This window comes from Octopus bimaculoides, chromosome 27 (assembly GCF_001194135.2).
Source record: "Octopus bimaculoides isolate UCB-OBI-ISO-001 chromosome 27, ASM119413v2, whole genome shotgun sequence".
In the NCBI taxonomy this organism is placed as follows: domain Eukaryota; kingdom Metazoa; phylum Mollusca; class Cephalopoda; order Octopoda; family Octopodidae; genus Octopus; species Octopus bimaculoides.
This window is the reverse complement of record NC_069007.1, coordinates 20,844,563-20,861,538: the sequence shown is the minus strand read 5'-3', so window position 1 is coordinate 20,861,538 and position 16,976 is coordinate 20,844,563. Positions and strand designations below refer to the sequence as shown.

Genomic DNA, 16,976 nt, shown 5'->3' with positions numbered 1-16,976 from the left:
TAAACACCCTTACCTACTGGGCCACCAAAGCAGCAACAATTTTTATGAGAAAATTAAGATACTTAAATTTACTTCAAATATTGTATTTACTATAACTATATGAGGGAGATCTGGTTACCATGTGAAGGCTGCCTTGTGGTCCCTTCTTTGCACACACCTACACACACAATATTTTTGGTGAGTGAAATTTGGTTGCTTAAATAAAAGTATTTAATAATGTCTTTTGTAATTTCTGGCAGAGATTTGAAACCTCCACTTCTAAACATCCTGACCTGTTAGGCCACCAAAGCAACAACAATTCTAGCGCGAAAATGAAGATTCATTGTGCAAGACATTAGTCATTCTTAATGATGACCAGATGGTCGTCATCACTTTGGACAGGCAAACATAAAAGAAACAGTAAACAGAATATATTCAAATATCATAAAAGAATGCTTTTATTAAAAAAATACCTTAAGTTATTTCAACAAGGTGGAAATAGTCATATGTCACAGGGTGTTTGCACAGTTATATAGTCTTTCCTGTGTGTATACATATGTGGTTATATAAGATAAATTTTTTCTTTCATAGAACTAATTTTGATATTAAGAATTACTCATGAATATGACTACACAGAATAGTTAACTGAGATTAATTTCCCACAGATATCTTGGTAATATGGTTGGTGTCTTGTATGAAAGCATTTGTGAGAAAGTAAGCAGTTTCAGAGAATGATTTCCCATGGAGAGATGGCTGTGAGGCATTTGCATCGCAATCACATGGTTTGAGGTACAGTTCCATTAATGGCACCTTGGGCAATTGTCTTCTGTTCCCAGGCCGACCAATGCCTTGTGAGTAAATTTGTATGAATATGTTTGACCTCGCTAGTGCTGTGCCAATGTCAAAAGCACCTGGTACACTTTGTAAAGTGATTGTTATTAGGAAGGGCCTCCAGCAATAGAAACCATGCCAAACCAGACAGTAAGGCTTGGTGCAATCCTCTGGCTTGCATGTCAAAAACCATTCAACACATGCCAGCATGGAAAAACAGATGTTAAATGAGGATGATGGTCAATCACATAATTTATCCCTTGTAACGGTATGTTTGTGAGCAGTTAGAAGTCTTCTTTGCAAGAATGATTTACCACAGGTGTCACATTGATATGGTTTCTCTCCAGTATGAATGCATTTGTGTTGGTTTAATTCACCACTTTGCGCAAAAGACTTACCACAGATGTCACAGTGATATGGTTTCTCTCCTGTATGAATCCGTTTGTGAGTAACTAATGCACTTCCATCGCAGAACGTTTTACCACAGATATCACACTCATATGGCTTTTCTCCTGTATGAATTCGTTTGTGTCTAGTTAAACCAAAACTTGCAGAGAAAGATTTACCACAGATGTCACAGTGATATGGTTTCTCTCCTGTGTGAATCCGTTTGTGAATAGTTAGGGTACTTCCTCCTGAGAATGATTTGCCACAGATATTACAGTGATATGGTTTCTCTCCGGTATGAATGCGTTTGTGCTTAATTACGATACTACTTTCAGAGAATGATTTACCACAGATATCACAGCTGTATGATCTCTCGCCTGTATGAGTGAGTTTGTGTCGAGTTAAGTGAAACCTGCGTGAGAATAACATACCACAAATATCACAATGGTATTTTTTTTCTCCTGTATGAATAAACATGTGTGTAGATAAGTTACCTCTCTGAGAGAATGACTTACCACAGACATCACAGTGATAAGGCTTCTCACCTGTATGAAAGCGTTTGTGAGCAGTTAAGCTACTTGTCTCTGAGAAGGACTTGCCACAGATATCACAATGGTATGGCTTCTCTCCAGTATGAATGTGTTTGTGGCTACCTAAATGATCATTTTGGGAGAATGATTTACCACAGATATCACAGCGATATGGTTTATCTCCTGTATGAATACGTTTGTGTCTTGTTAAGGTACCTGCATGAGAGAATAATTTACCACAGATATCGCAGCGATATGGCTTCTCTCCAGTATGAATATATTTGTGTGTAGTTAAAGTACTTGCTCGAGAGAATGATTTCCCACAGATATCACAGTGATAGGGTTTGTCTCCTGTATGAATGAGTTTGTGGGTAGTAAGGTTGCCTCCATGAGAGAAAGTCTTTTTACATATATCACACTGGTGTAATGACTTTGCTGCCATCACATTTAAAAGGTAAATTTTCTCCAATTTTCACTTGAATATCAAATCATTTTGAATAAATTCCAAATTGTGAAGTAGATAGATTTTGTTCTCAATCTCAATTCACAAGAAATATTTCACTGTAATTCTTCAGAGATTTATACAAAAATGAAGGTGTTTGTTTTGTGTATCTTCCATTAGTCTTTAAAACATAAAATAAATAAGAACTGCAGTCAAATGTTCTTTTCATCTGATATTCTGAAATTAGAGAAAAACAGGACAAGATATTGAGGAATCTTAATAAGTAGAACTTCAACAATGGAAATTTCACTGTATTTCTATATCGATAGACAGATAGATTGATTGATTGATAGGTACATCGGTAGGTAGATAGATAGATAGATAGGTACGTAGGTAGATAGAGATAGATAGATAAATAGATGGATAGAGAGACACACAGATGGATAGAGAGACACACAGATCGATAGGCAGACTAACAGGTGGATAGATAAATAAAGATAAATAGATAGATAAAAATAAATTGATAGATAGATAGATAGACAGACACAGATATGCTTTAGAAATAAACCTTGATGTACGCACCTTGAAGTTTTCCAGTGTTAAAACTTTCTTGCGAAGTTCCACGTCATCAAGCAGTTTCTTCGCGCGCGCGCGAAGATATATGTTGGCACAGTACGGCCGAATGGTCAAGACGTTTCCTTAACCACGAGGTCCCTCGTTCTGTCCTACTGCGTGACACTTTGGACAAATGACACTTTCTGCAGTGTCCAGTTGACCAGAATGAAATTGGACAGTAGGAAACTGCTCTACCAGCAATTCCAAAGAGGTCAGCTTCGTGTCAGAGGTTCTTGTATGAAGACTTCCACGTACCAGCGACTCACGGGAATTCAGGGGTAGGTAATTCAGTTGGTCTTACACCTGAATTCTTATCGACGAACGACGGAGATCCATTATGTGTATGTATAAAAGTGTCTGTATAGGTATAGATGCAAATGGTGAGGATATTCAGAAATACGGAATTTCTTTTACGGTTAATAGCAAAATATGGGAAATAAAAAAACTGGAATGGGGCAGCCAAAAGGAAAACGAAACAGTGGAAGACATATAACCTTGTTTAAGTGCACCTGCCGTTTAGCTTACAGAACACACCGAAACACAGATATGCGTAAAATAACACATTTACAACATAAATCTTTACATAGATATTTTGGCAGAGGTAAAGGACATGGCCCGCACTCCCTTTTGGTTATTTTTCTCTATAGAAACTCACCTTTTCGACTGCGGAGATTCCGAATCTGCAAAAAATTAAAAACGGGATTTCAAAATGTTTTTGAAGTTTTCAAAATCTTCAATTTTTATATACGCTCCAACCGGAAAGTCCGACAAAACACTGTGTATACGTATTCGTTACTTTCGTCCGAGGAATACGTCACACACAATATGTAGACAGCACCAAGAGAATTTCTAGATTTTACAGGTCAACATAATAAAGACTTGTATTTATTTCATTCCACAGTTAATTAAAAAATCGTTCATATCTAATTCGGTCTGCTAATAATTATCAGTTATGAAGTGAAATTGATCAAGGAATAAAGATGTGTATGAAACAATAGGAGGAAACAAACAGAATTAGTAAGACTGGACAGTTAACGGTCGAGGGGAACTAACTCTTCGTTCAACAAATGTCCTGAAGTATTTTAGATAGCTTAGGGTTTAAATGACAATTATTTCATTCTTCAACAACATTGCTGCAATCATTTAATTAATTCCAAAGACAAAGACAAAAAACTCTTCAATGAAATACAAATTAGATTCCTCATCAGGAATTACAGACTGGTGTGAATGATTTCGACCAACAAAAATATACAAAGACCGTTTTTGTAGCCCATATGTGAACAAATAATTTATATATATATAGGGGTGGCCAAAAGTCACCTGACAGTAAATCAAAACCATTTAATTCCAAGATTTATTGATGTTTAATAACAGAATGAATTTAATAAAAGTTTCTAAATATGAAATATCATGAAAATTGTTCAAACTGAAGTCCTTCTTGAGCGACACATTTTTCCATTCAATTCAATACAGAATTACAGATAGCATTTATGGAATTTCGATTTACTGTCGGATGACTTTTGGCCAACCCTGTGTGTGTGTGTGTGTGTGTATATGTATATATATATATATATATATATATATATATATATATATATATATGGGAGAATGTACGGAAAAAAAACAACAGACGAGGACAGGTGGTGTAAACAACAAAAGGATGTATTAGTTTAACGCTCGGGAATAGAGAAAGTCTTTAACGTTTCGAGCTACGCTCTTCAACAGAAAGAAACAAGGAGAAAAACATGGAGAAAAAAAATTGGATGGTCTTTGGTCAACGATCTATCATTGCTACTATATATATATATATGCAGTTAACATATGCGTTTTACTCCATTCACTAAATTTATATATATATATATATATAATACACACAAATACATATATATACACAGTGGAACAGGAGGAGTATGTACCCTGGAGGCAGAAGAGGTGTCGATACACCATTTAGAACATAAATTAAGATAAAATTTGACAGCTGGTTTTAATTTAGAACACTTTAACTATTTTATTGCCATATTTCTACTGAAATATACTGGCTTTGTTCCAAATGATTTGGAAAATATTGAAGAATTTGATCAAATAACTTTGTCTTTATTAATATAGTGTTTGGAACACAAATTAGCATGAAATTTTGGGAGAAAGTTTTAATTTGGATCATATTAAAACTGGAATGTTAGTATTTCAATATCAGTGGCAGTTTCAGGTGAGTTGGTACCAAAATGGTTACAAACAATTCTTCTGGATGGAATTAGTTTTCCATAAATTTTACATCTTCAATCTTTTAACATCCAGACATCTCCGTCAAATGCAATGCCTATTTATATTCACTTTGTTTGGAATTAATCATGCAATATCTTGTAGCTTTGAGATTTTAATTATGTGATTCTTTATTTTTAGAATGACATTGTAGGGTAGGTGTGAGAGGCTAGTTTAAACCTTTAACACTCATAGTTCTTTGTCAAATGCAATGCTTATTTATTCACAATGTTTTGAATTAATCATGGATTATCTTGTAGCTTTGAGATTTCAACAATGTGATTGGTTTTTTATTAGAGTGACATAATAGGGTAGGTGTGACAGACTGCATCTGGATAGTTTTGAACATGAAACAGAATACTTGGGCTGGATATGGCTGGTTCAAATGCTGAAGTGTTAAAGTTTTGCCCCGGTGTTTTTTGTTTTTTTTTTCTAATTATGATTAATGAGATAGTGTCTCTTTAAGAAAGACAAACCACAGTGACTAGATCTTTCTTCCAGGTGTCTGTGACTTTGAAGATGTCTGTGAATTACAAAACAGTCTACAAGGAATAGTTTCTTACACACCTTTTTCTTTAGAATGCATTTGTTTACCAACTACAAGTTTATAATTCAAAAATAAGGATTCCTCACTCATTTTAGAAAAAAGGATTTCTCTCAAACAAAACCAAATTTGCAGATTACAAAATGAAAATTCAAGTGAAGAAAACTTAAATTCACCACAATAAATGCTTGCCTACATGTACTTGTTGATGGACCAAAAGTTTAGATTTGCAAGAGAATTATTTCTCAAATTTTACATTTGGAAGATTTCTCTCTAGTATGAATTCGTTTATGTGTCTTTAAATTACCGTTTGTGGAAAAACACTTCCCACATGTGTCACACCTAAATGGCTTTTCTCCGGTGTGTGTACGTTTGTGTTTTGTTAAGTAACTGTTAGTAATAAAGGACTTGCCACAAGTTTCACAACAATAAGGTTTTTCTCCAGTGTGAATACGTTTGTGAACTACAAGATGAGACTTCTGCATGAATGCTTTTCCACAAGTATCACAATCAAAAGGTTTTTCTCCTGCATGCATTTTTTTATGAACTACAAAACGAGAATTATCAGAAAATAATTTACCACATAGTTCACAGTGAAACACCTTTCCCCCATTGTGTATTTGTTTGTGTGTTTTTAACTGAGTACTGGTGAGAAACGATTTCCCACACAGCTGACAATGGTAGGATTTTTCTCCAGTATGTGTTCTTTTATGAACTATAACGCAAGAATTAACAGAGAAGGATTTGCCACATATCTCACAATGATAAGGTTTTTCTCCAGTGTGAACCCTTACGTGTCTTGTTAATTTATTATTAGAGATAAAAGATTTCCCACAAATTTCACAGCTAAAAGGTTTCTCTCCTGTGTGAATCCTTTTGTGAACGACAAGATGAGAATTACTAGAGAAGGATTTCCCACATATTTCACAGTGGAATGGCTTTTCTCTGGCATGAATTCTAGTGTGAACAACAAGACTAAACTTACCAGAGAACGACTTACCACATAATTCACAACGAAATGGTTTCTCTCCAGTGTGTGTTCTTTTATGAAGTACAAGACAAGAACTAGCAGAAAAAGATTTGCCACATATCTCACAATGATAAGGCCTTTCTCCAGTGTGTATCCTTGTATGCCTTGTTAGTTTATTGTTCGACACAAAAGATTTCCCACAGATATCGCAGAGGAAGGGTTTCTCTCCGGTGTGTATGGATTTGTGAACGACAAGGTGAGAATTCTGAGTAAACGATTTCCCACATAAATCACAGTGAAAAGGTTTTTCTTCAGCATGAATTCTAGTGTGAACGACAAGACTAAATTTACCAGAGAACGATTTTCCACAGACGTCACAATGGTAAGGTTTTTCTCCTGTGTGAGTTCTTTTATGAAGTACAAGGCAAGAACTAACAGAAAAAGATTTACCACATATTTCGCATTGATGGATTTTTTCTCCAGTATGTATTCGTTTGTGCCTTGTTAATTTATTATAAGACATAAAAGATTTCCCGCATATATCACAATGGAATGGTTTTTCTCCAGCGTATGTTCTTTTGTGTTTACTGTTAAAGACAAAATATTTACCATACATTCCGTAGTTGTGGGATGTTTTTCTATGATGTGTTTCTTTGTGTGTGAAAACTTCATGTTCAGAAGAGAACGTTTTCCGACAGATCTCACAGCAATATTCAGGAATATTTCTCTGGATTGATCTTTGATCAGGAACTGTTTCATTCAATAAAGGTTTCTCATCTCTGTCTGTCTGTGTAACTGAATCTATATCGTTAAAAACAGTCATGTTAAAAGTGTCCAAACATTTAATGTCTTCCATATTAATTCTTAAAGGCTGAGAAATGTCTGTTTATAAATAATGTATGATAGTTCAGTTTCTTACCTTCGATATCATGAGTCTTTTATTTATGTATGTAGAAACTATGCAATGTAGACATGGTATTTTCTTACCTCTAGACTGCTTGAGGTTGACTATGTTCTATACAGGTATTACTCACAGTTGCAGGTAAAGACTTTTACATCTATATTACGAAACATCGCTATATCTAATGGAAGATTATACAAATATATGTGGAAACAAATAGAAAGCCCGTACAAATGTCTGATAGCAGACGTTCTGGTGGAATCGGTAAATCTAACATGGTTAAAATGATACAAGATATGGTTATGTAGGACTGAAACCGGAAAAGAAAATATACGGTTGTCCCATTAATTACGTTTGATTTAATTATGTTCAAGTGCATGTATGCGGTCGTAATGAATCGGGATTATTTCAAAAGGTTTGATATGGACTAATGTCAAATCCTAAGGTAAAAATCCCACGCCCCTCTCTCTATATTCTCTGTACAAACCCGAATATCTGCAGCGGGAATGTTCACGATATTGAGTAAGCAAGTCATAACAAGCAGACGTTGATGGTTTCGTTTGCATCGTCAGATTTAATTCAAATTTTCTACGCTGGTGTACTCTTGCATGCTAATGACGAAAATCACTTTCGTTTCTCTTCGTAATTGAGAATAAAAAAGTTACAAACATTTTAAAGTTTGGAATTTTAGCCAATCAGAAGCCTTTGCTATCGATACACCGGAAATCGGTATGTCTGTGTGTAGACGACGAAACCTTGAATTTTTTTTCATTCTTAATTAAAAAGAAATTTAATGAAAGATAAATAAAAACATTAAGAAATCAGACAAAATTATTTAAATACAATGAAAATGTTACATAACTAGTAAATACGGAAGGGAAAAAATAATGATAAGTTCCTAAATGGACGAAAGAATGATTTTTTTTGTTAGGGGTGGAATTAAAAATGGTAAAAAGTTATCAGAAAGGTTGTAGTATTTGTTTTTAAATAAAAATTCATACAAACACCTTTCAGATGGAGTAGATTACGATTATATCAGAATTTAATTTGAAAAGAAGTTATCAGTTACGTTTTGTGGATATATGTGACGTGTGACAGTATGTGTGCGCACGCACAGCATTTTTTTTTTTTTTTTTTTTTTTTTCCATATTAAATTCCGATATAATCGTAATCTACACCATCTGAAAGATATTTGAAGAAAATTTCATTAAGAAATATCCATTTTTCTTAACCTTACGAGGAAACAAATCGGGGTGAGGTAAATTTATGTAGGTATGCCGCGAATAGAATAAGTAATCCAATAACAAGAGTAGGTTTAATTCTTTTTTTTGTCTATGTCAGACATAACATATTTTATTTATACTTAAATATATACATAAGAGCGAAAAGAAGAAACAAATTCACCACCTTAAGATGAAAATTTGGGGGCGCTGGGAAACCTCTCTAATGACCTTTGAGGTACGCCGGCACCGTTGCCACTGGTGATGACGATAATGCTGTGCTGGAACAACCAAGAGCCCTCATGCGCTTCACCTGTTACCTCTGCTAGGCGAGCAGACCAGTGAAGACAGGAATCTCGCAGTCAGTGGTCCGACCCCACCAAATGTCTTGAAAAGCTACAGGATTTTTACGATTTTCCTCTCGACCAATACAGAAATGTGGTTATTTATGTCTTATGTTCTACGGAGCTACTTAAATAATTTAACTAATTGTTGTTGAGAAATTAAAACCTTAACTATGATAATCTACTTTTTGGAGCATAAACTTATTCTTTTCGTTCTTTCGGCATAGCCAATCTATTTTTATATATTTCCCATTATTTTTGCTATCACTTTCTCACATGTCTCTTAACACAGAGGTCACCAAGGCGATCATATGTTCGTAACTTATTTTGCCTCACCTCAAGATCTCTCTGTAGGATAACTTCGCTATCCACAGGTATCTATCATATTTACTGTGTTATTTCCTTGCCTTTATGTGGTCATTCAACATACTAAATATAACAGCCAATTTTTTCTTTAAAATCACCACTTCGTACCGGACAAAAATACGGGAATAATTTCTCATTACGGGGGGAGTTTTGTGGATTAATAAGGGGCTGGATAAATTGTCATGATTAAATGAAGATGATTTAACATTTTTATATCTTCCCATTACTGTCTAGTTTGGAAGTTCGCTTCACAACAACGTGGTTTCGTGTTCAATCCCACTGCGCGTCACCTTGAGGACCGGGCCGACAATGACACGTGTTGGTTTGTTGTCTGCCAGACTATTTGTCTGTTTGTCCATCTGTCTGTCTATCTATTTCTTTCTTTAGGCGCGTCTGTGTATACACCTTTGTTCCCGCCCGTCTGCACACCGCTTGACAACAGGTGTTGGTTTGTTTACCTCCTCGTAACTTTACAGGTCCGGCAATATATATATATATATATCTACATACATGGTTGCATAAAGTCCTGGCTATCCTTCCTTCCCAACGGCGTTCTTTCAGCCTTGTAATTGTTTCAGTTATTGAACTGCGAACATCGTTCTCGAAGACTCAGGTCGAACAATTCTACAGCAGTACGCGCTATTTTTAAGTCTGGTATGAGATAATCCATGATTAATTCAAAACAAAGGGGATAAATAAGCTTTAGATTTGACCGAATAATCTGAATGTTAAAGGGTTAAACAAACGTCTGCTCAGCCAAGACTGACCTGGGGCTTAACGATTGTAATGATCACAATATGAATAATCTTAATGAATTAGTTTTATTTTATGTTGATTCTTTTTCGTTTTTATTCCAGATTACATATCTTTGACACAGTATGACGGTTGTAGACCTTCTGGGATCCCTGACCACAAATCCCTATTTTGGTGCTGGATTTGGGCTGGTAGGTGTTGGAACTGGAATGGCAGCACTGCGGAAATTAAGTCAGTATGGTGTGATCCTGTTACGAAGAAACTACCTGATCAGCTTAGAAGTACCGAGCTCGGACAAGAGCTACCGCTGGCTGTTGCACTGGATCTCCAACCGAGCGTACAAACGCACGCAGCATCTTAGCGTTCACACCAAGTACCATCAGTCGGACACAGGTCGTGTCTTCACGTACTTTGACTTTGTGCCAAGTCCCGGCGACCATTTTTTCAAGCATAAAGGCAACTGGTTCAAAGTGGAGCGAAACCGCGAGAAAACGATGGGTGACTTCACGACGGGGACACCCTTCGAGACGGTCTCGTTGACGGCTGTTGGGCAAAACAAACAACTGTTCATCGACATTTTGAATGAGGCACGAGAAATTGCACTGAAAGAGCAGGAGGGAAGGACGGTCATGTACACACCAATGGGTGCCGAATGGCGACAGCTGGGTTACCCGAAGCGCAAACGTCCCTTGCACTCGGTCATTCTTGATCATGGCATTTCAGAGGGAATATTAGAAGACATAAATGAATTCATCTCCAGTGTCAAGTGGTATACAGATAGAGGTATCCCCTATCGCAGGGGTTACCTGCTTTATGGACCCCCAGGTTGTGGGAAAAGCAGTTACATTGTAGCACTGGCTGGTAAGGAAACATTTTGAAGAATAATTAACTCTTTTAGCATTCAGATTAATTTATCAAATGTAATCAAATTAATTATGAAGTATCTTGTAGCTTTAATATTTTTGAAGATGTGATTGTTTAGTTTTAGAACAACATTGTAGGGTAGGTGTGAGAGAGTGGATCTGGTCAGTTTCAACATAAAATTGAAACAGCAGAAATACATTTCAATAGATATGTGACCAAAACGGACATTGAAGCTTGGCGTAGTTTTCTGGTTTGCCGGGTTCTATGGAACCCCCCAACCCATGCCAGCATGGAAGGAGGACTTTAAATGATGATCATATTCTCACCTCAGTGACCTCTGACCTCTTCACACACACACACACATACAACTTGCAGTTAACCATGTTAGTTCATTGACTTGATTTGGTGTTTCTGTGAACAGGTAAACTGGATTATCACATTTGTGTTATGAACCTCAGTGAACGCAGCCTCACAGATGACCGGGTGGCTCACCTCCTGACCACAGCACCCGAACAGAGCATCATCCTTCTTGAAGACATAGATGCTGCTTTTGTCAGCCGTGATCTTTCTGTTGAAAGTAAGTACTCTGCCTCTTTATCTACGTCTTGATCTCCTCTTCTCCCTCAACTTCCTCCTCTTCTCCTTCCACTTCCTCCTCTTCTTCTTCTTCACTCTTCCTCTTCACCTATTACAATAAAGATTCCAGTTGATCTGATCAACAGAACAGCCTGCTCATGAAATTAACGTGCAAGTGGCTGAGCACTCCACAGACACCCATACCCTTAACGTAGGACTCAGCGAGATTCAGCTTCAGCGTGACACAGAATCTGACAAGGCTGGTCCCATTTGAATTACAGGTACTACTCATTTTTGCCAGCTGAGCAGACTGAAGCAACGTGGAATAAAGTGTCTTGCTCAAGGACACAATGCATCACCAGGATTCGAACTCATGAACTTACGATCATGAGTTGATTACCCTAACCACTAAGCCATCTCTCCTTCACCCTCTCCAACCCATTTTATGGTTTCTGTCCCCAGATCCTGCTGCTTACCAAGGGTTTGGCCGTTTGACACTCAGTGGTTTACTCAATGCTCTGGATGGAGTCGCTTCTGCAGAAGGACGCATAGTTTTCATGACAACTAATTATTTAAACAGGTAAGTTCTTAATGACTTTTATTCCTTCATTCGTTAATTTATTCTTTTACTCGTTTCAGTCATTTGAGTACATGAATATGTTAAACTAGCTTGAAAGCCACCCGATGTGTGGCACCGTGGGCAAATGTCTTCTACTATAGCCTTGGGCCGGCCAAAGCCTTGTAAGTGGGTTTGGTAGACGGAAACTGAAAGAAGCCTGTCATATATATATGTATATATACTTATGTATGTATGTCTTTGTGTCTGTTTGTCTCCCAACAATCACTTGACAACAGACGTTGGTGTGTTTACATTCATGTTACTTGGCGGTTCGGCAAAGAGTCCAATAAAATAAATCCTGGAGTTGATATCTGCAACTGAAATCCCTTTAAGGCGGTGCTCCAGCATGGCTGCAGTAAAATGACTGAAACAAGCGAAAGAATAACAAAATGATTGATTTTAAGTAAATAATGAAATTTTTTTAAACTTCAAATTGCTATGGGCGTCCAGCAAAGTAAAACAGGAATTAAAGGGGTCCATAGACAGAAAATAGTTGAGAACCCCTACTCTATACTCATCATTGTCCTCTCCTCTCTCTTTTTCTGCTTTTTTTTTTTCTTTCTTTTGCAGACTCGACTCTGCACTGATCCGACCTGGTCGAGTGGATATCAAAGAGAAGATTGACTTTGCCTCAAAACATCAAATAAAGACCATGTTTCTACGCTTCTATCCGGAGGAACTCGAGAGCATGGCAGAACAGTTCGCTGACCAACTTTTAGCTGAGAGCCAAGAAATCAGTGCAGCCCAGCTCCAAGGCTACTTTCTCATGCACAAGTCAGACTCGAAATCTGCCCTCGACAATGTACAGCAGTTACCTAACTTTTAATTTTGAAAACATTATTTAAAATTTCCATGTGTTTGTGCCAACCTCTGGTGTCAGTTTAGGCATGGTTTCTATAGCTGGGTGCTTTTCCTAACACCAAACCACCTTACAGTGTGTACTGGGTGCCTTTATTGTGCCACTGGTACGAGTGAGGTTGACCATTATCATTGTCATCACATTAATGTCCGTTTTTCCATGCTGTATGGGACAGTTTTTTTCCTACACCTGGATCTGTTGCCTGTTACTGTCACCTGTTTCCAAGCAAGGTTATAGTTCCTTATTGTCTCATATCTAGAAATGATTTTGCACAGAAGAATGGAAACAAATGACACTGCCATTTCTGCCAGCTTGATACCGTAAACCTCTGAATCAATAACACAAAGAGACGAGATTATTGTATACAAGATAGCCATTGCTATAATATCTGCTTTTTTAAAAAAAATTTTTATTTCTTCAAAAGAAACAAAATATTTGATAAATAAATAATATATTATTAATTACAAGACCAATCATTTATCCCAGCCAAAAATGAAAATTAAAAAAACAATATCAACATCGCATAATTAAATAATACACCTGTCACCAAAAAAAAGGTATAATAATTGCTTTTAATCAAGACAGAAGGCCAGTAATTTTGGATTAATCAATAGCACAGACTCCGGTACTTGGCAGGTACTTTATTGACCTTGAGAAAAAAAAAAAAAAAAATGAACGGCAAAGTTGACTTCAGCAGGATTTGATCTCGGAATGTAGAGAATTGAAACAAACGCTACAAGGCATTTTTGCTGATGTTGTAATGATTCTGTCAATCCACTGCCCTTGCTGTTTCTAAACTAGGTTCAAGGCTAACAAATTTTGAGTGAGAGAACAGTGTACTTTAATTTAGCAACCTTGAAAGGATGGAAAGCAATGTTGGCCTCGGCGGGATTTGAACTCAAAACAAACGAGATACCACATAGCATTTTGTCCGACACTCAATAGTCTGCCAACCATGCAAGGCCTGAAAATTTGAAGGAGCGGGCTCGTCGATTACTTCAACCCAGTACGCAGCTGGTACTTATTTTATTGACCCTGACTGGATGAAAGGTAGAGTTAACCTCAACAGAATTTGAACCTAGAATGTAAAGATGGACGAAATACCACTAAGCATTTTGCCTGGCGTGCTAATGATTCTGCCAGCTCACCACCTTAATAATAATAATAATAATAATAATATTAACAATAACTCTTTCTACAATTGGTACAAAGCCAGCAATTTTAGGGGGATGGTACTTATTTATCGACCCCCACCCCACCAAAAGGATGAAAGGCGAAGACACCCTTGGCAGAATTTGAACTCGGAACATTAAAGAGCAGGTTACTAAGGTAATAAATCAGCCAGCTGGTCACCTTTGATAATAACAATACTAATACTACTATTAATAATAATGATAATTATTATTACAATATTTTCTCACATTAAGCACAAAACCACAAATATTTTACAGGTTTACCGAGCAGGGAGGGATGGGATTAATGTTACCGATGCCTTGCTTTTTCACCTGGACTTAACTGGTATTCATTTTAGCAAATAATAATAATAATAATAATAACACCAATAGTAATAACGAATACACAATAGGTATTTTCAGTGATTAGCCCAGCGACAATAATGTCCTTGTCACATTGGAAGGTTATATAAAGATATCACAAAGAGTTTCTTTTTTTCGAAGAGGTGACCAAATCAAAGGGGTGGGGGGGAAAAATAAAGGGTGGAAGACAGGGGCAGAAGCAGACTAAGGATTCTGTGACTGCTTATTTATTCTATCTAGCCATCCTCCACCAGATGGCGGTGGGGACGGAGACCGGTTTTGAGGGGGGGGGGCAATGAACAGATCAACAATGGGATGGTGTGTTTCGTTAATACCAGTAATAAAAACATCGTAGGAACAATGCTGGAATTCACAAAAGAATTCTACCAAAGGCTTACCCAACTGCTGGATGGAGAAGGAAAAAGTGCCAGGATGTGAAAGTGATTGCATATATATATATGTATATATATATATAAACACACACACATACACATATTAATATATATTATATATAATAAATAATATACAATATATACAAAAAATTATATATCTATTATTTATACAATAATATATATGCATGTGTTTATATATATATATATATATATATATATATACATACAGGGGAGAGGGATAGAGATTATATAAGAATTCTATAACAGATTTGGAATGTGTAATTTTGTGGAAAAACCTTGCAAAGCCCCAATTTGCAAACCAAATACATACATGATAGCCACAAAAAAAAACTACAACACCCAGCATAAATTTAACACTGTAGGTAGGGAGGTAGGTACATACATACAGGGGTGGGGAACAAACCTGAAACCACAAAGTTGAGAAATGAACTTCTTATACAAAGAATCATGTCTGTGCCTCTATATAAACGACGATATGTGTATATTTATAAATCTCTGTTGATTCACCAGAAGCAATAAGTAATGGGATTCAATACAAATGTAGAGTATTTGTTAATACATTATAACTGAAAAGCTCTGCCTTCCAGTACTCAGGGTGGCTCATTTCTGCTCACATGCTAGAAAACTCAGCCGGGGTTACTTTTGAAATAGCCACAGTCTGAATATCTTCTTTTGGAAAATCCTTGTGAGTTTTGCAGGTGTCGTTCACAAAGGTTTTTAAATGGAAGAACATAAGGATAAGCGTTTCCTTCCAAATTTCATTGTGAAGAAAAAAAATAATTAAATTTTGAAAAAAAGAAACAAAAAAAAACAACAAATTTTACATCCTGTATTGAATCCTCATTTTGTCTTTCGTTGGCAAATTGTATCATTTGAAATGTACATAACACACACACACACATGTTCGCATTCAGCCTCATTTCCCTCGTTTTCACCTTATGCACACAGAATATTACTCACAAACGTAAAGACACATCATTCACACCACTCATGCAGGTAGACATGTGTATATATGCTGTAAAGGCACATCATTCACATCACTCACACAAGTAGATGTGTATGTATGCTGTAGTGACATATTCACATCACTCATGCAGGTAGACATGCTATGTATACCATAGTAACACATCAACCACATCACTCATGCAGGTAGGAATGTTGTATATGTATGCTGTAGTGACATTATTCACATCACTCATGCAGGTAGACAGGTGTGTATATATGCTGTAAAGACATATCATTCCTACCACTCATGCAGGTAGACATGTGTGTGTATGTTGTAGAGAGACATCATTCACATCAATCATGCAGGTGAACATGTGTATGTATGTTGTAGAGACACATCAATCAGACAGGCAGACACACGTGTGCTGTAGAGACACATCACTCACAACTGCACGTGTATGTGCTGTAGAACTACACCAGTCACATCATTTACACAGGCAGACATGTTGTACGTGAAGACAAGTCACACATCACACCCAGCAAAGTCCCTTCTGCTGCTACCTCTTTACATTGTGTGTCCTGCATTGTCTGTCCTGGCCACGCTCACCACTTGGCACACTTGTTCAATAAACGGACGCTCCATCGGATTCACAGCCATCAGTTTCTGCACTGTCATCTCCAGATGTTTTGAGTAACTGAAAGCAATCAAAACAACAATGTAGGGAAAAAAGGTAATGTAAAAGGAGAAAGGGCTCTATACCCCTTTCTTATTTTTTCTGACCAGCTCCCGTGGTTTTATGGGTTTTTCCACGTGTAACCTTTTCTTTTACGAAGCGCCTCCCCCTATTGGGAATTTTATTTATTTGTTATATCTTTCTCCGTTCTTTTCCTCTGTTTACACGAACGTTTTTCTACTTTTCAGACAAAACCTTTTGTAACCTTCGTCCTGTCTTAGTCCTTACATGATTTTAATTTATATTAGCCCTTGTGGCCAATAAAACGAATTAATTATTATTATTATCAT

The 16,976-nt window shown here is 36.7% G+C and overlaps 4 protein-coding genes across 4 annotated transcripts in view; 1 reads left to right on the top strand and 3 right to left on the bottom strand.

Annotated features, from left to right (window-relative positions):
* Nucleotides 1-180: 180 nt before the first annotated feature.
* On the bottom strand, nt 181-8,112 carry LOC128246991 (zinc finger protein 98-like). The gene is made up of 3 exons (XM_052977188.1): nt 7,477-8,112; nt 2,752-3,464; nt 181-2,406 (listed from the first exon to the last, which is right to left on the bottom strand). Exon 3 carries the CDS (start codon nt 2,167-2,169, stop codon nt 1,051-1,053), a length of 1,119 nt encoding a protein of 372 aa, XP_052833148.1. The 5' UTR covers nt 2,170-2,406; nt 2,752-3,464; nt 7,477-8,112; the 3' UTR covers nt 181-1,050.
* Nucleotides 4,858-7,479, bottom strand: LOC106870999 (zinc finger protein OZF). The gene has a single exon (XM_014917250.2). The coding sequence runs from the start codon at nt 7,411-7,413 to the stop codon at nt 5,833-5,835; it is 1,581 nt and encodes a 526-aa protein (XP_014772736.2). The 5' UTR covers nt 7,414-7,479; the 3' UTR covers nt 4,858-5,832.
* A 493-nt stretch (nt 8,113-8,605) lies between the features above and the next one.
* On the top strand, nt 8,606-13,526 carry LOC106871007 (mitochondrial chaperone BCS1). Its single transcript, XM_052977295.1, has 5 exons — nt 8,606-9,396; nt 10,246-11,002; nt 11,427-11,582; nt 12,044-12,161; nt 12,771-13,526. Exons 2-5 carry the CDS (start codon nt 10,267-10,269, stop codon nt 13,024-13,026), a joined length of 1,266 nt encoding a protein of 421 aa, XP_052833255.1. The 5' UTR covers nt 8,606-9,396; nt 10,246-10,266; the 3' UTR covers nt 13,027-13,526.
* The window catches only part of LOC106870981 (serine/threonine-protein kinase 16), a gene marked incomplete at its 5' end in the record, with an annotated part of 8,247 nt that continues 4,685 nt past the window's right edge, over nt 13,415-16,976 (bottom strand). Inside the window, one exon of the mRNA XM_014917228.2 lies at nt 13,415-16,647. Within this exon, the coding sequence (XP_014772714.1) occupies nt 16,518-16,647 (130 nt within the window). The remainder of the gene's footprint in view (nt 16,648-16,976) is intronic.